We start from the raw sequence: 18,100 nt of genomic DNA on the forward strand, positions 1-18,100 counted from the left end.
TACTGAAGTATTAATGAGCAGCGCTAATGCATAAAGTGGAAGTGCTGCACCCCACCCCCCCAACAGAAAGAGAGAGAAAGAGAGAGATGGAGAGAGAAGGGCGGAAGTGACGTCATAGATAAGTAACTCTGTCACCGTCCATCTTCCGCCTCCCATCCAGGCGAACTCAGTGTAAATCGCTCTTTGGGTTTCCCCCCCCCACACAAAAACCACTTCTGGCTGTCAACGCGGGCAGAGCTGACGCCAATCTGAGAGGTAAAGACCACCGATTTCAACCAGTGGAGATGAGCGTAGCGGTTGTTTAAATGTGCATGTTTACTCCGGTGCTTCAGAGGGCCTTGTTTACATCTCAATCCCCGGGCTAGAGTGGCCGAGAGAAGGGGGCACAGCGGGAGGGATCGTTGAGGGGGTGGATAACCTGGCTAGCTCTCACCTCGCGAATTCTTTCGTAAATGACTTAATGAAGTTGTCTTTGAAAACTTTTGCAAGCGTGTTGTGAAAGTGCCCAACAATTTAACAGGTGAAACCCGTGGGTTTGGCATGCCGTTACTCCGCTGCTGAATATAACTGCCAGCACGCTAGCAAGGAAGCTAATCCGGCTAGCGGTAAGTTAGCCAGCCGTTGTGTGGATTTGACTCCACGGCCGTCTATAGTTGAGTTTCTTTCAAATTGAACCGAAAAACCAATGCCCAACAACAACCAGGCCGCTTTTAACGCTGGCTAATCTCTCACTTCCCATCCCCCAAGACGTGTTATCAACCGTGCTGAGTCGCTGTGATACATTAGCCTAGCTAGATGTGTGTCACCCAGTTTGCTGCCTATTTTTAGCCTGGACCGGGCGGAATGCGTTTATTCGTCTGTGGCCGGGCTGGCACCGGCACCGGCTGGCAGGCTTTCCCGGCTAACCTTATTTTCTATCCAGGTGGATATTTGCGAAGTCACATCTGAAGCCAAAATGGCTTTGATCCCGTGTCAATTGATCATAATTGATACAAATCACATGTGGAGATATGCCATCTTAGTGCCTCTGTGGTGTCAAAGTTTGTGTCATCTTCAGAGTAATGCTATCTTTCCCGTTCAAAGTTTCCTTAACCCATGACACCTAGTCAGGAGACGTGTTTTGGCAGGAGAAAACACAAGCTACTCATCTCATCCACCGCATAAAAAAACCAAAATATGGACAGTGCTAATACTGTGTGTGGAAGGGGAACCCCATTCTAACAAAGAAATACTATTTGGCATGACAGTGGTGCTGCACAGCAAAGCTCAGGAACTGACCTTCTGCAGTGCAGTTTTTACATGCAAAAGAATTTGATTCCTCAGCCAAAGGGCTGGGTAATGTCAGAGCAAAACGAGGCAATGAATATCACACAGTCTGTTCTAGGTTATCCTCTGTATAAAACAGATAAAATCCAATGTCAAGTTACAGCGTTGATCTTCAGAACTGTGGTCATTTTTAACTGTTATCCTAAAGTATTTTGGAAGTCATCTTGGGACAAATGACTGGGTAATTTAGACTTGCATGTGTATTCCAAAAGTATAATAAAAATATTATTTCAAAAAACCCAATATGATTACATCTGTGGTCAAAAGTCATGTCAAGACGTGTTTGCCAGCTACTATAGTCATGCATCACTGTTTGCTGTTGAGTGTTTTAAATTCCATCTGAGACAAGCTTTGTCCTACAAGTTGTGTTCAGTGTTAGTACCTGGTTTGCCACCAGTTTTCCTCAAGCAATGCCACATTCCCAATGCTAAAGCATCTTCATCTAATCCTCTGAACTGTGACAGTAAGTCTTGATCCACACCTTGTGTCCAGCCAGTGTGCTACAGGGTAGCACGGTTGAAAAATACAGACGGAAACAGAAGTGGGGCTGTGGATAGAGATGCAACCAGACAAAAAAGATAATGTAGAGAGGGTGATTTTTAATTCTTAATAGTACACAAAAGCAGCCTTTAAAATGGTGAGTAGGACAGATATAGCTGTGATCTGATCGTCAGTGCAGACTAAGGAGGAGCGACAAACCTTAGACCGAATTCAGTCATAGCCCGTGACCCTGAGATCACAGCTAGTTTGTCTTCTATCCAACAGAGAAAATTTAGTTTGTCAAAGGGCCACACTGTCTAGTAAATAAACCATCTTCAGGGGCTGCTTCCGCTGTTAGCAGTACATCCCAGCTTGGTTTAAGGCATTTGACATAAGCTTTAATGAAAGGTCAAATACCAAGTAGAAAAAAGCAGATGAAACAGCGACCGGCAAACGTTTAGCAGGAACTGACTGGTGATTTGTGTAGCCCTGCTGCAGAATACAGTATGCACAGACATTTTGTCTATGAAAAGTCAAGTTTAGAATTGGTGACAAAAATTGAGTGATATGATAGATTTTTTGATAGCTACTGCAAAAATTCCAACAGAATACATTTCACAGTTGATCTAGTTTTTCTTCTGAAAAGACACATCAACTTTGGGAAGAACAAGAAGCATTTTATCTTCCTCCACACGGGTCTGTGTTTTCTGAGTCCACCAATGAGTCGTCATCAGTAGATATGGACTATTTGGGGAGAATAAAGCTGTTTTGGAAATGTGCCCAGTGGAGGTGCATGTTGTCTGCTTTATTCTCAGGCAGTCAACATTGGTAATTACCTAGAAATGTTTGTTTAATAGACTAATAATGTAAGATGATAAGAAAATGTAGTGTGAGAAACAACAGATGAGTCCTACTCTGTTCACTATGTCGAGTTTCGACGAGTGGCTGGGCCCAGACTTCGGGGAAAAACGTCAGAATTTAAACTTTAAAGAGGATCATGGAGTTATCCTGGAGAAAATCTGTCAGTAGTTAACACGGTTCGTTGGAAAAGCCCCTTATATGTAGTCAGTAATATGCTTAAATTCAAATACACTCACACGAGAAATGCTTGATTTTGGTTTTTCGTCTATACAATCACTCATGTAAACCAAAACTCTTTTAATATATATTTGATTGTTGTGACAATTTACAGGGATGGCTGTGGGTTTAAAGGGATTCTGTAAACTTTACTTTTTTCATGCTTTTCTTGCACTTTTTTTGTGATTGCATTTATAGTAGCAATTTAGATGTGATGATAAAGGCTTTGACAGCCTGGACATTATTGGTTTAGTTACCTTGATAGTGCTTGAAAAATGCTTGAATTTTACTCTTAAAAAGCTTCAGGAACCCTGTAGTTAGTAGGCACTAAATACGACACAGTTTTCTTAGACTTTTTAGACTTTTCTTTATTGATCCCCCATAGGGGGAAATTCAACATGTTACAGCAGCAACAAGTAATAGGAAAAAAAGAAAGAATAAAGAACACAACAGTTGAAAATAAGCAATAGTAAATAAATATATGTTGTAATGACAGATATTCAGATATTGTGTGTGTGTGTGTGTCCATGTCTGTAGAAAGTATTCTTGCCTGTAGCAGATTCCGGTAACCTCCCCAGTAGTGATAGTGCAGATGGCCGGGTTTCCTGTCAGCCCACGTTGTAAGACTGAATGATTATTTGGAAAAATCCTTCACTATTATACAACATTTGGTTAATCAGCTGAGAACAGGCAAGGATTCATTACGTTGTCAATATCAGTGAAATTCTGCAGCACTGCTGTTAAAATACGTCGTCACCTTGCCAGCCAAAGACCCATCTACATTTTCTGATGTGTTTTATTGATTTATTGTGTATGCAGCTACGTGTGCTACTGTTGTCTTGGTCAAGTCCCTCTTTTGAGAGCTTTTCCTCACCAGTAATCAACTGGAACTAAAGTGAAGCCAAAAAGTTAAAATGCATTTAACAGTTAATCTTAAAAAAGTAAGAACATTTTGTCCATAAGCTTAACTATTGTGTGACAAGACATTTGGTTGCAATGTCACCCTTTACAAATTTACAGACAATACAGGCAAACTGTGAGAAAACCATTTTTTATCAGCCTCAATAAGACATGCAATCTGATCCCACAGGCCTACTGTTACTTTACTTATTTAGAGTCATATCTTTTATTTAGAAATTACATGTAATTCATAAAATTAAGAATAATTTAATAAAGATTTTTTTCCTCCCCCCCCCCACTTTTTTCCTTTCTTACTTCACTTATTTCTCTTCCTCTGCTTCACCTATTTGTCCCCTGTAACTCTCTTACTTCTTTGCCATGTTTTCTCTCCTGCTTCCCCTCACTTCCCTCCACCCTTTCCTCCTCTTCAGTCTTTTTTTTCTCTCCTCAGATCACACTGTAACCAGTTTTCCAAATGAGCGACGGGGAGTGTGACTTCTTCTGCTTCTTCCGTTGCTGCTGAGTGCGCTGTATAAGCGCCTCAGACAGACAGGAAGGCAGGGTGTCTCTGAACGCTGACACAAACAGGTGGAAAGGGGCACCGGAGAGACAAGGAGGGGAGGTGGAGCTTCCTTCGAGCCATTTCAACCAATCTGACCACTGGGATCCGACAGGTAGGCGGGCCGTCTACTTGTCCGGGTGATTGACTCAGTCGACTGATGTCTGTGGACATGAACAGCCAGGCGTCGGACAGCAACGAGGAAGACTTCGGGGTGAACTCTGAAGAAGATGATGACGACGATGCAGGAGATGAGGAGGATCAGGGCGACATCATAGGCTACTATGAAGGCGTGGCCAGCGACGTGGAGCAACAGGGCGCTGACTCCTTCGACCCAGAGGAATACCAGTTCACCTGTCTGACTTACAAAGAGAGTCAGAGGGTGCTGACGGAGGAGGTTAACACTGTGGCTGCTGCACTGAAGGTGAGCTTGTACCTGTAGCTGGGTTGTGTGATGCTGTCATAACCCTGAGAGTCAAATAAAATATTCCCAATGTAGTGTTTGCATAAGCAGGATCTGAAATAACCTTTGAGAGCCACCATGCTTTTAGGCCTTATAGGCCGCCGTACACTATACATCCCCATGATGGAAGCAGTTCAAAGCAAAATAATTTCAGACTGGTTTTTCCTCTGTATTGGACAAACCAGTAATAAAATTCACACAGATGGAATTTCCCTGCCTGGTCTCAGCAGGTTAAATCCATGTTCTGTCACCTCCTCCTCTGCATGATTAGCAGTGCCGTGTTAAGCTGAGCACACATTTTAGTTGTTCTCACTGACATATTTTTTTCTGCTTCTGTCATAAGAGGATTGCAGGAATATAAAATAGTGATTTAATTACAGCTTAGAAATGCTAATAAGATAATAATTCCTGCAGAGACTGTTAGTCAAATCCCTCTTTCATGCTTGCAAGGTCCTGCAAATAAGTGATCACATAAAAAATGAAGGCAGCAGAAAGTTGGCTTCATAACACCTCTGCTATATTGTACCCAAGTGTGTGTTTGTGATGGCATTTGCAATTGTTGTGGGAAAGCTTATGCTTTGTCCACAGTAGAATGACAATTTTGACCTATTCTGATTCTTGTGTGTTCCTGAAAAGCAAGTCCTGCTTTAGTAGGGAATTGCTTTTTCCTTGGACTTGCAAGGACAAAACAAGAGGAAAAATCACGTTTGCAAATTTAGTCCATGGTTGATGTAGTCCAAAACATGTAGGTCTTTTTTGAGACATTGCTATGGGGGAGGGAGTGGGTCAATTTAAGGTTCTCAATAGTCTAAGCACCAAATAGATATGTGGTACAGTGTTCCAGTTGTTTGGTTAGTTTCGAAATGAACACAAGACCACATGTAGATACAGAGAGTCCCGATAGTCACTACCTGAACTGAATTTGAATTTCTTCATTTGAACAGAGACAATGTACAAAGAACATTACATTTATTTAAAACAAGGAGAGATGTACAGTGCCAGGTTTTAGCAAATTGCTATTTTCTGCCAGTGATCCCTTGATAAGTAGAATACTAAAATAGTAAGAAAATAACACATATTAAAAGAATACAAAATATTATGAAAGTCAGAGGTTTACAAACACAATCCAACCCACAATTCCCCATTGTTGTACAAGTAAACACAGTCTTTTTGTATGATTGGAGAAAGTTTGAACATTTGTTGTTGCTATTATTTATCTTGGAAGACCTTTCCGTTATGTTTTTTTATCCATAATGCATTTTGTTCCAAAATGTTGCTGTTAGTTTAGCTGATGTATACGAAAATTTGTGTGCACTTTGTTGGTTGATGTTAGTTGTGGTTGTATTTAAATTAGTCTGAAATATTTACAGTGAGTTATACTCTCACACTAAACTCATTGTGATCTCAGTCTGAGTTTATATTGTTCTGAGTCCACACATTGATATAAATGCAGTCTTACAGTGGGATCGAGGGAGGCTGACTAACTGTCATCTTGAGTTGAATCATCTTGAATACTGCTCTTTGTGCCTAATAATGAGCAGTTTTTCTGTTATTTATCTGGGGTAACTTTGCTGAGTCTGCATGCTGTTTAGCAGTAACGCCTTACTTCACACTCTCATTTAAACATAATCACTCCTGGGACCTGCGCAGCACAACCACAGTCATCTGTTACCAGCTCCCAGATGAGCAGTTGTGTGTTGATGCCAATGTGGTGGGTGAAATAAGGGAGCACCACTCAGTCATTTTACTGGATTTGAATCATTAACTTTCAGCCTTTTCTAACCTCAAGTACTAACATGAGTCATGGACGTCTGGCCAGTAGTGCAACATGATGCGCTAGAGTAAACCTAGATATCGTCTCATCTAATATTCACTGTACAGTAACAGCTGAGAGAATGGATAAGTCATGAGCAGGGAAATCTGTCACTGAACTAAATTTCAGTTTTCTAGTCTGGTTAAAAAAAAAAAAAAAAGTCTAGTCTGGTGTTACCAGAGTCCGTGTAGACTTTTGGTTTTAAACAGCGTCTTGTATGTACCAGTTTTTACAGCAGGGTCAGGATTATGGAGTATTTCCTCCTCATGAGCGGTAGAGTCAGCTTATTATCCGTTATAGTAAAAACAGGAAAACTGGGGAGTGGAGTGCTGCGTGTCATTACTCATGATACAAGTCACTCGTGTCACTGAAGCAATATTTCAGCAGATTTTCTCTCCACTCTGTTTCTCTCTCAGGTTTTACCAGCGGTAGCAAAACTGATCCTGGCACATTTTCACTGGCAGGTTGCACAAATACTGGACAGGTATGTCTCTTCTTTTCATTATCACCCCGCTTCTTAAGTTCACCCTCCCTTCCCCCCTTTTTCTGCGTCATTTTTATTCTCAAGATTCTCTAGTCTCTCTCTCTCTTATTGTTCTCTTGAACTTCCTCCTTCGCTATCTTTTACCCTATTATCATTCCGTCTCTGATATCCCTGTGCAGTCCGTCCTTATATTCTCAAGTTCTTTGTCACTGCCTGTCATTCTTCTGCACTACAGTCTTTCTGTCTCCCATCCTCATGTGACCTTTGCCTCTGTCCACGTTCCCTGCAGATACAAGTCCAACTCGTCTCTGCTGTTGTCGGATGCTCTGGTTCAACCAAGCAGCACCTGCAGATCAGTCACTGTGAGTAACGTGATAAAGAAAGGCTTACGCATTGACTTTAGTACAGAATTGTATACATGCTGTTATTCAGGATTTTCATATCACTCAAATCTTGTGGCCAAGCTGAGAAATAGCAGAAGGAAAAAAATATGGAATCACTCAATTCTGAGGAAAAAATTATGGAATCATGAAAAAAAAACCAACAACAAAAGAACACTTCAACACACCACTAGTACTTTGTTGCACCACCTCTGGCTTTGAGAACAGCTCGCCGTCTCAGAGGCATGGACTTAATGAGTGACAAACAGTACTCTTCATCAATCTGGCTCCAACTTTCTCTGATTGCTTTTGCCAGATCAGCTTTGCAGGTTGGAGCCTTGTCATGGACCATTTTCTTCAACTTCCACCACAGATTTTCAATTGGATTGAGATCTGGACTATTTGCAGGCCATGACATTGACCTTATGTGTCTTTCTTCAAGGAATGTTTTCACAGTTTTTGCTCTATGGCAAGATGCATTATCATCCTGAAAAATGATTTCATCATCCCCAAACGCCCTTTCAATGGATGGGATAAGAAAAGTGTCCAAAATGTCAACGTAAACTTGTGCATTTATTGAAGATGTAATGACAGCCATCTCCCCAGTGCCTTTACCTGACATGCAGCCCCATATCATCAATGACTGTGGAAATTTGCATGTTTTCTTCAGGCAGTCGTCTTCATAAATCTCGTTGGAACGGCACCAAACAAAAGTTCCAGCATCATCACCTTGCCCAGTGCAGATTTGCGATTCATCACTGAATATGACTTTCATCCAGTCATCCACAGTCTACGATTGCTTTTCCTTAGCCCATTGTAACCTTGGTTTTTTCTGTTTAGGTGTTAATGATGGCTTTCGTTTAGCTTTCCTGTATGTAAATCCCATTTCCTTTAGGCGGTTTCTTACAGTTCGGTCACAGACGTTGACTCCAGTTTCCTCCCATTTGTTCCTCATTTGTTTTGCTGTGCATTTTCTGTTTTCAAGACATATTGCTTTGAGTTTTCTGTCTTGACGCTTTGATGTCTTCCTTGGTCTACCAGTATGCTTGCCTTTAACAACCTTCCCTTGTTGTTTGTACTTGGTGCAGATTTTAGACACAGCTGACTGTGAACAACCAACATCTTTTGCAACATTTCGTGATGATTTACCTTCTTTAAGAAGTTTGATAATCCTCTCCTTTGTTTCAATTGACATCTCTTGTGTTGGAACCATGATTCATGTCAGTCCACTTGGTGCAACAGCTCTCCAAGGTGTGATCAACTGCAGACTAATGAGCAGATCTAATCTGATGCAGGTGTTAGTTTTGGGAATGGAAATTTACAGGGTGATTCCATAATTTTTTCCTCAGAACTGAGTGATTCCATAATTTTTTCCTTCTGCTTGGTCTAAAAAAGTAACTGTTACTGACTACCACATCTTTTTTTCTTGATTTCTTTTAGTGTTTCTTAAAGCCAGAAAGTTGCCATTTGAAATGACTTTAGTTTTGTGTCATGTCTGTGATCTGCTTTTTTTCTACAAAATTAAACAACTGAATGAACATCCTCAGAGACTGGTGATTCCATAATTTTTGCCAGGGGTTGTATTTTAAAAAATCTGTTGCTGGACTAATCATTTGTAGCACTAATTTATACCTGGGAAGTGATACGATAATAAATATACTTAGGTAAATGCTTGCATTGAAATTCAGATCACACGCCTGACCTGTTCTAAAAAATCAGTGGCTTTATCTTGTGAATTTATTTTTTCTCCCTAATTTTATCTGACATTTATTTTTCCAAAATACCAGTGTTACAGTTGTCATTTAGATTTTGATCGGATTCTGTTGTTGCATTTTACGTGTAACAAGCATATCAAGTTTTGTACGTATGCCGAGCTCCTCGCTGGCTCTCCACTGCAGTTTGTGTTTGATGCCGTGTTCATGATTGTGTGTTTTTGTGTTTCAGGCCCCTCAGTCCCTCCATTGTGGTGTGTGCCTACAGGTCGTACGGAGAGACTCCCTGCTGGCGCTGCCCTGTCAGCACTCCTTCTGCAAAGCATGCTGGGAGCAGCACTGCACTGTCCTGGTCAAAGATGGCATGGGAGTGGGTGAGTAGTGCGTCTGTGTAGTCATCAAAGCTGGTATTAGAGTGGGTGAGTCACACTTTGTTTGATGTGAGCTCCCAAGTGTCTGTTCGTGTATCTGTATGTCTGTCCTTGTTTTTGTGTATGTGTGTGTGTGTGTATGTGTTTGTCTGCTCAGGATCTCATAGTTCCTCTAGTAGCCTCTGATCCTTTTGATTTATTTTTGTTTTCTTGCCAGACCAGCATGGTCTGCAGAATGGTATTGAATTTGAAATCGAAACTACATCAACCACTTAATGACACCATTTATAGTGACAGAAAGCACCACACAGATGCTGGCTAGATGTTTATTCACAGGTCCATATTTTTTTTACGTGTTTTGTTTGTGTAAAATCCAAGAGTGACTTGTGACTTTAAAGAGAGAGGTGTAACATGAGGTTTTGATGACTGCCATCTGGTATAAAATTTACCAGGCAGGCAAGCTCCTACTTAACAGTTATTAGTGTGTTTGTGTGTATCTGAGAGAGAAAGTGTGCTTGTGTCAGCAGGAGAGCAGATGGGTGTGTGGGTGTGTACACGGATCAGTTCTAAGTTTTTGTACAGTATGCTGTGCGTGTGTGGTAAAGTGCATACAGTTTACCAGACTACCAGTCCTTCAGTTGCGAGTGTGTGGGAGCACAAGTACTTTTGTTTTTGTGTGTGTTGTATGCAGTTGTGTCCCTGTGCTACTTTCTAACAGTCTCTCTGATACAGTCAGTCTACATAACTGAGTCCTTCTGAGCCTGATAAGCGTTCCTCTATCAGCTGTACGAAGGGCGCGTTTATGACAGACGACCCCAAACCAGTTTCTGGGTCACTGTAAGACTAGAAAACCAGCCCACATGAACCAAACACGACTAGCAGACAGAGAAGCTTTTTCAGTCACAGAATAAGTTAAAATGACGGGAGTTTATTGGTGCTTTTGCCAAGAAGCACACAAACAGCTGTTGTAGGGCAAAGTTTGAATATATGCTGTTTCTCTCACTGTGCCCTGCCAATGATTCAGGGCTGTTTGTAACAGTTTTCTCTGTGTTTAGGTATCTCGTGTATGGCTCAGGACTGTTCCCTGCAGATGCCAGAAGACTTTGTCCTGCCACTGCTGCCAGGAGAGGAGCTGAAGGACAAATACAGACGCTACCTCTTCAGAGACTACGTCGAGGTGTGTTTGTCTGTGTGTGTGTGTGTGTGTGCGCGCTGAATCTGTTTGCTCAGATGCGGCATCAACGTCTGTGCATATAGTAAATGAGATGTCAGAGGCATGTGGAAAGGGAGTGAGAAGGAGAGGAAAAACTCTGTAAGCCCTTCTGTGATTGTTGAAATAAGTGAGTCTTTGAATCTCCCTCACACAGCATTAAATCTGAGTCCTCACTCGTCACTGTCTGTCTGACCAGCTGGGTTTCCATCTAAATATATTATATACATCTCAGATTACACTCTTCTTAAAGGAACATTCACCCAAATTACAAAGAAACACGGTTTTATTCACCCATTGTTTTATTTTGAGATAGCTGTGCCTGAGATTTCTGCCTACAGTTGAGGTGAATGGAAATTGTCTGTGGCGCTCACAATATTGGAAAGATTACATTAAAAGAAAAACACCACCTCTGTGTCCCCATTAGTCCAGATAATTCACAGCACACAATGTCAACTTTTCATCAGTCTGCCCTTTGGGGTGAACCGACCCATTAAAAATGGACCTCGCTGCTAGAGTTGATACCAGGGAACTTAAAACTTTCCAGTGGTTTGAGCCGAGGATGGACAGCGATCAGTCTTGACAACCTATATGTTACTTAATTTTTGTCTCCGTTCCGCAGAGTCACTTCCAGTTGCAGCTGTGTCCGGGCGCAGACTGTCCAATTGTCATCAAGGTGCAGGAGCCCCGGGCACGCAGGGTGCAGTGTAACCGCTGCAGTGAAGTCTTTTGGTAGGATATACAAGCACTCTCAAACATTTAGTTGTCAATTGTCAAAGCATTTCAGTATAAAAATGTGTTGTAATAAAAGAAGCTGCGTGTTATGTCCTTATAAATGGTACTAATGCGAGTCTCTCATTTTTCTGTCACAGTTTTAAATGCCGTCAGATGTACCACGCCCCCACAGACTGCGCAACAATCCGGAAATGGCTGACCAAATGTGCAGATGACTCGGAGACGGCTAACTACATCAGCGCACACACTAAAGATGTATGATGGAGCTATGCATGTACACATGCAGTCATGCCTTTACTGTGGTTACATACATACTTACATGCATACCGTAGTTTTGCACATTCACACGCCCACAGATAATCTCACAACATTACGTGTTACTTATTATCTCTCACTACAATGTTGTAACCTGTCATTTAACCTAATAACTAATTGTCTTCTAGTGTCCTAAGTGCAATATCTGCATTGAGAAGAACGGTGGCTGCAATCACATGGTGAGTCAGAGCTGAAAATGACTCTTTCCCAGAAAACAGGAAGTTCTAAAAATATATTCAGATTCTGAGAGCTGAAGTCCTCGCCTCTAATATTTTGACACTTGGTTAAGTCACTCCTGGACAGATAGGTTAACCGCTATGTGCATCTTTTATCATATTGGTTCTAAGCTGCTGTTGTGTTAAATCATCACTGAATGAACGGTTTTGCTTTAAAACATTCAGCTGCCGATTTGCTCAGATTCATTCAAAGTCAAAGTGTGACTTGCATGGTTGGTTGTTCACATTTCTGGCTCACTAATCAGACTGTTTTTGTTTATTTCAGCAATGCTCCAAGTGCAAACACGGTAAGCAGTTTGACTCAGAGTTTCACACCTCCATTATGATCCAGTAAAGCATGAACACACTCTTCTGGGGCACTTTGCATCCATCTAGTGGCACGATTCGTCACACCGAAAGTACCCATCAACTATAATTACCGGATGAAAACTACACTATGTTGGAATAAATCTCTTGTTTATCTTCTTTTTCGTATCCTTTGGCTAATGGTGACAGCTGGCAGACTTAAAGTAGCATATAATTTAGTGGAGTACCCAAAAGAAAATCAAAAGAAAACCTTCATAGCCACAGATGTGTTTTCCATTTTTTGTCCACCATTTTGTGTCGCCAGCTTCCTCCTCATTAGTTTGTCAATGAGAATGTGGTTAAACATCACAACCGATATCAGCCGCTTTAGACTGGCTGTGGACATTTTCAGTGACATGTAACTTGCAAACATGTATCAGTCACCGTACATACTATGTAATGCATTTATGAAGTGGACAGTCCATAAATGTGTTTTGTGTCTCCTGAAAGACTTCTGCTGGATGTGTCTTGGTGACTGGAAGACTCACGGCAGTGAATACTATGAGTGCAGCCGCTACAAAGAAAACCCTGACATAGTCAACCAGAGCCAGCAGGCTCAGGCCAGAGAGGCCCTCAAGAAATACCTCTTCTACTTTGAGAGGGTGAGTTTTTTTTAATTTTTTTTTTTATCCTCATTTATCTTTTGTATGATTGTATAAATAACTACAAATACCGTCTCATGATTGTTTGGCTCCATCAACATCAATGTCTGTCCAGACCCAACATTAGTGTCAACAATTCCAACTAAATGTTAGATATGCTCTCAATCTCCCCTTCTCTTCCTGAGTCATGGTGGTTGAATAATGGCCAGAAAATTCCTGAATTATTGCCAAAAACGTGTTTGTGTCAAATTTGAAGAAATTCCCTTAAGGCCATCCTGAGTTATTGCTTTCACAAAGATCAGACAGATGGAGAGACTACCCAAAAATACGATGCCTCTGGACTCAGCTGGAGGCATAAAAAGGTATTAAGAGCAAAAATACTTAGTAAAAGTCCCCTAAATTTAAAGAGTAAAAACTTGTTTAAAGATGTGTTTATGTAATCGATCTGGACACACAAACACAAAACCTTCCTTCCTTTGCATGGGATTGTCTAAACCTGCTAAACTATGAACACTTAACACATAACAGATGTCCTCCAGCACTCTTATGTAAATGACTTTTAGAGACATTTGTGCCAGAAAAGCCATTCTCAGGAAAAATCACTGCACACAGGCCATTAAGACACAGACAAGTTCCAATTCATCGTAAGCTGAAATATGATCTACAGCAGAAATATGTAATGTCTTTCTGTTTTTCTTTTTTTTTCTCCCCAACAGTGGGAGAATCACAACAAGTCTCTCCAGTTGGAAGTTCAGACGTACCAGAGGATCCAGGAGAAGATCCAGGAGAGAGTGATGAACAACCTGGGAACCTGGATCGACTGGCAGTACCTGCATAACGCTGCAAAGCTACTGGCTAAGGTACTTACACAATGAACTGTGTGTGCGTGTCTATGTGTTCTACATTCACATGTAGTAAGTTGGTGATGAGGGGAGAAATTAACGGGTAAATGTAGAAATAGTAGGTGAACGACCTAAAGGTACACAAGTTACAAATAAATATCAAATCTAGACATTTCTGTTTGGCAGTTATTCAGGAAACTGTGCATACAGTTAGGGTACTTTTCTATCACATAGTAGAAAATTGTCTTAGGGGTACATAAACATAAACCCATGAAAGACTAATATAATTCCATTTAAGCAAAAAACAATCCCACAAATAACTGTTGAATGTTGAATAAACAAAAATCACTGTTTAAATAAGATGCCTTACAAATGTGTTTACGTTGAATTAAAACACTTCTGTCAAAGTAGAGAGTGCAGTGAGCTTGATGGTGACCTGTTCAGGTCACATCAGTGTAAACACACACAGCTCACACTGATGACAGAGTGTTACTAAATGTTATTCATCAGCACTCATTCAACAAATGTTGATCACTGGAATGAAAACACTGCTTTCTTATTGTGAAATTTTCTGACTTACCTGATTCACTTTCACTTTCACTTTCTGATTGGATGATTTCAAAAGTGAAGATCAGCACAATTACTTCAGCCCCTCTAAATGATGATGGCGGCAATTATATCCAGGATGTTTTGGCTTCAGTTTTGTACAATGGGAGAAAGTGGGGATGCGTCATCAATCTTTCTATACAGTCGATGCTGTTTTCCAGTGAAGTGGTAGAATAAAGATCATATCGATAAATTATCACACAGTCTGGCTTTTTAACATCTTCCAAACTTTTCTCAGTTGGTACGACATCACGAGTGTGTATCTGTCTGTTGTTGTTTTTCTAGTGTCGCTACACGCTGCAGTATACGTACCCTTACGCCTATTACATGGAGTCCGGCCCGCGCAAGAAACTGGTGAGAAACAAACATGTCTCCAAGTCTGTCCTTTCACCGCATATCAAACATTACAAAACAACGTAGTAACTATAAAGGGTGATACTGGTTTCTTCCTCACCCTCCCTCCACCTCTTCCCCTCCTACAGCCTCTTTTGATGGTAATTTTGTCTTTAATCATCGTCGGTTTTCTCAGTGGAGGGGAAAGTGATTCTAATTATTCTGTATTTTTTCATCAATCTTTCCCTGCAGTTCGAGTACCAGCAGGCCCAGCTGGAAGCAGAGATAGAAAACCTGTCGTGGAAGGTCGAGCGGGCCGACACCTACGAGAGAGGAGTGGTGGGAGGCGAGGGGGAGCTCAGCGCCAGTGACAGAGGGGTAAGAGCCGCTTCATAGATTATGATATTTGGTACGTGTGCTAAACATCATTTACACATCTTGGCCCCAGCTCTGTTGGCAGCTCAGGAAAATGGATTTTGATGGGCTGTCAATGTTTCTGTTGTTCATCAACTCACTCTGAAAGTGATCCCAATGATGTTGTTCACCATTGTCACTATTGTTTAAGTTATGGTGTGGACATCCACTTGAGTTAGATCGATTTGTAACAAAATACATTTATTGTTGCCTGTCGTGGCGTGGATGGCCCGTAGTGTTGTTACATGCACTGTATTTTGTTTGGAAGTGTTGTTAAAGACAATAGCTGATGTTTTATTTATCTTCTTACAGGATCTGGAGAATCAGATGCACATTGCTGAGCAGAGGCGACGCACGCTGCTGAAGGATTTCCACGACACCTGAGGCTCCATCGCGACTGCAAAGCACCAGCATCTCCTTCCCTCCTTCCTTTTCTCGCCTCCTACCTTTTTTGCTTCCTCACATGACCATCCCTCGATGCAGTCATACTGACCCCTCCTTTCGCTTCTCTACACTTGCTCATTTTGCTTCTTTCTTTCTGTCTCTCCCTCCTTTCACTCCCATAATGCTGCAGGGTCACAGAATGGCACGATTGTATCTCCCTCTTCCTCATCTCATTCTCATCCACACCTCATTTTTACACATTGTGGCTTCAGAGCATCACATCCACTGCGGTTACACTTGTTGCAGCTTTTCAGATCAGATCCTAAAGGTCAAAGTTTGAGGTCTTGCCATTTGTCTGAAAACAGCTGCAATGCTTTTATTTCACATTAAGCATTAAGACACTAACATGTGCAGCTGAAGGCGACATGTTGCCTGTTTAAAAGAGTGTGTGAGTCACAGCTGTTACTTGTGTGATGCTGGAATAATCATTAGAGAGAGAAAAATAAAACTGTTAAGGATGGAGAAGCTTTTGTTATTAAGCAGATGAAGATTGACGGGGGAGAACTGAATGAATTCTCGTAAAGGAGACTGTGTTTGTGGATCTGTATTTGGTGGTTTTGGATTTACACTATAATGACTCTTGCTGGCAGTTGTACCTGTAGCACTTACTGGATCAGCCTGAACACATTCAAAGCTGATATTCTGGACTTTCCACACATTTAGATTTCTGTTACCTCTTAATCTGCGTACGGCTGATTGAAATAATTGAATTGGTTACAGTTAAATTGATTCTACAGAGATGACAACGTAGTTCTAAATGGTTCTTTGGAAGCAGCTGTTTGTTTACATCAGCTACTGTAAAACCTGGAAACTGCATCAGTGAGATCAGTGTGATGCCTCTAGATTAAAATTGTCGGTGACTGACCTGGCTCTGTTTTGAACAAACTTTATTATCAACCAGGACAGCTGACCTGCCAATGGACAATTATCAATGGCAGATTATTATTATTCTAAAACTGCTGTTTTCTTGATCAGTAATGTGTATAATGTGTTTACTGTGGAAGAACGGTGAGTCCCATATAACTCTTAAAAAAACAAAATATAAAATTTTCCTACATATGATGCATGTTCATGTACACAAAATGCTAAAGAATATGATGATTGTGCATTAAGATGTCTTTTTTTTTTTAGATATTCTAACCAGTGTTTCATAATAAACACTGGTTATAACAAAAAAACCCTGACCTGCTACATCCACCACTGCCAGCAAACAGTTTCTAGTCACTATAGTTGAAGTAAAACCACTGAGTCTCCTCCTCGTCTCTGTAAAGTCTCATACTGATATTGTTGATTGATTGTGTTCAGCTAATGTAGATCCAAACCAGCGTGAGCCGAACTTTCTCCTTAAAAATCTAACATTTGTACGTCCGCTGTTTGGATGATGAAGCAGCAAGTGTAATCTCAGCCATTCACACACACTACAGCACCACCCATTGACACTGACACAGCATTTGCATGCGCATACCAGGCACACATTGACACACTCTCACTCAAACACTCCGCTGCAGAGGAAATAAACTTTACCCATTAATTTGTCTCCTTCTCCCATCTCGTGCTCTCTTCTCTTTCCTTACATTCATCCCCTTGCTTTATTTTGCTCTTCATTTTCTCTTTTCTCCCCGCTCACATTGTTCACTTTTCTTCTGGAAAATGGCTGTTGATAGATAGATCGTTTAAAAAAAAAAAAGACAAAAAAAGGAAAAAAACACAAAAAAATTGTTGTAATTTTCAACGGTTGTACATTAATACAGAAATAGAGTTACTGAGAGAGTTTTTAAAACCGGACCCTGTCTCTTGTGTGTTCATTACACACACACACACACACACACACACACACACACACACGTACTCACATTTGTGACCATCGCTGACATGATACATTATGTTACACAAACCTTGTTCTAACCTTTACCTAAACCTAATTTTAACAACTTAACCTTAAAACCAAGCCTGAAACAGTCAAATGGGGCCAAAATGTTCCAAAATCTCACTCTCTTTTATGTTCCATTCCTCTCTGTAGCAAGTACAAGTACACACACTAAAACACGCACAGACAAACACAAGATCAAACGCTTTAAAAAGACATTTTTATTGAACAGAATTTTACTTCAGGAGTGAAGTAAAAGTTATATATTTCCAAAATGCAAGAGTGGTGTTTTTATATTACAGGAGGAAAAGTAAAGAGTTTAATTCTTGTAGCTAAATATCTCTTGTGTGTGGCACTTAAAGAGTTCATCTTTCTACAACAAAACCACTTGGAGACTAATGTTTTTGCAGAATAAACTTGGAGACAAAAGTGTAAAAATACAGCTTTGCTTTTGTCGACAGCGGTTAAGTTAACAGCTTTAATGCTTCGGCTCCTTCAGTCATTACTGCAGTAAAATGTTGGAATGGAACTCTCAGGAGCAAAAACAATGGTAAAAGCTACATCCAAGCGCTATTTTTAATGTAGT

At 40.9% G+C, this 18,100-nt stretch overlaps 1 protein-coding gene across 1 annotated transcript; it reads left to right on the forward strand.

Annotated features, from left to right (window-relative positions):
• The first annotated feature begins 142 nt into the window (after positions 1-142).
• On the forward strand, positions 143-17,432 carry arih2 (ariadne homolog 2 (Drosophila)). Its single transcript, XM_070839642.1, has 15 exons — positions 143-255; positions 4,235-4,766; positions 7,035-7,102; positions 7,392-7,464; positions 9,427-9,568; positions 10,621-10,742; positions 11,398-11,507; positions 11,648-11,765; positions 11,954-12,004; positions 12,327-12,348; positions 12,857-13,008; positions 13,725-13,868; positions 14,742-14,810; positions 15,042-15,167; positions 15,516-17,432. Exons 2-15 carry the CDS (start codon positions 4,503-4,505, stop codon positions 15,585-15,587), a joined length of 1,533 nt encoding a protein of 510 aa, XP_070695743.1. The 5' UTR covers positions 143-255; positions 4,235-4,502; the 3' UTR covers positions 15,588-17,432.
• Positions 17,433-18,100: the final 668 nt, after the last annotated feature.

The sequence above is a fragment of the Pempheris klunzingeri genome, chromosome 11, assembly GCF_042242105.1.
Source record: "Pempheris klunzingeri isolate RE-2024b chromosome 11, fPemKlu1.hap1, whole genome shotgun sequence".
Lineage (NCBI taxonomy): Eukaryota > Metazoa > Chordata > Actinopteri > Acropomatiformes > Pempheridae > Pempheris > Pempheris klunzingeri.

What these genes read in the sequence shown, in the direction of transcription:
- arih2 (XM_070839642.1), top strand. Translation starts at nt 4,503, where the DNA reads ATGTCTGTGGACATGAACAGCCAGGCGTCGGACAGCAACGAGGAAGAC. An exon ending in GTTGCACAAATACTGGACAG is followed by an intron (nt 7,103 to 7,391) that starts GTATGTCTCTTC and finishes CGTTCCCTGCAG; the next exon opens with ATACAAGTCCAACTCGTCTC. An exon ending in TCTTCAGAGACTACGTCGAG is followed by an intron (nt 10,743 to 11,397) that starts GTGTGTTTGTCT and finishes TCCGTTCCGCAG; the next exon opens with AGTCACTTCCAGTTGCAGCT.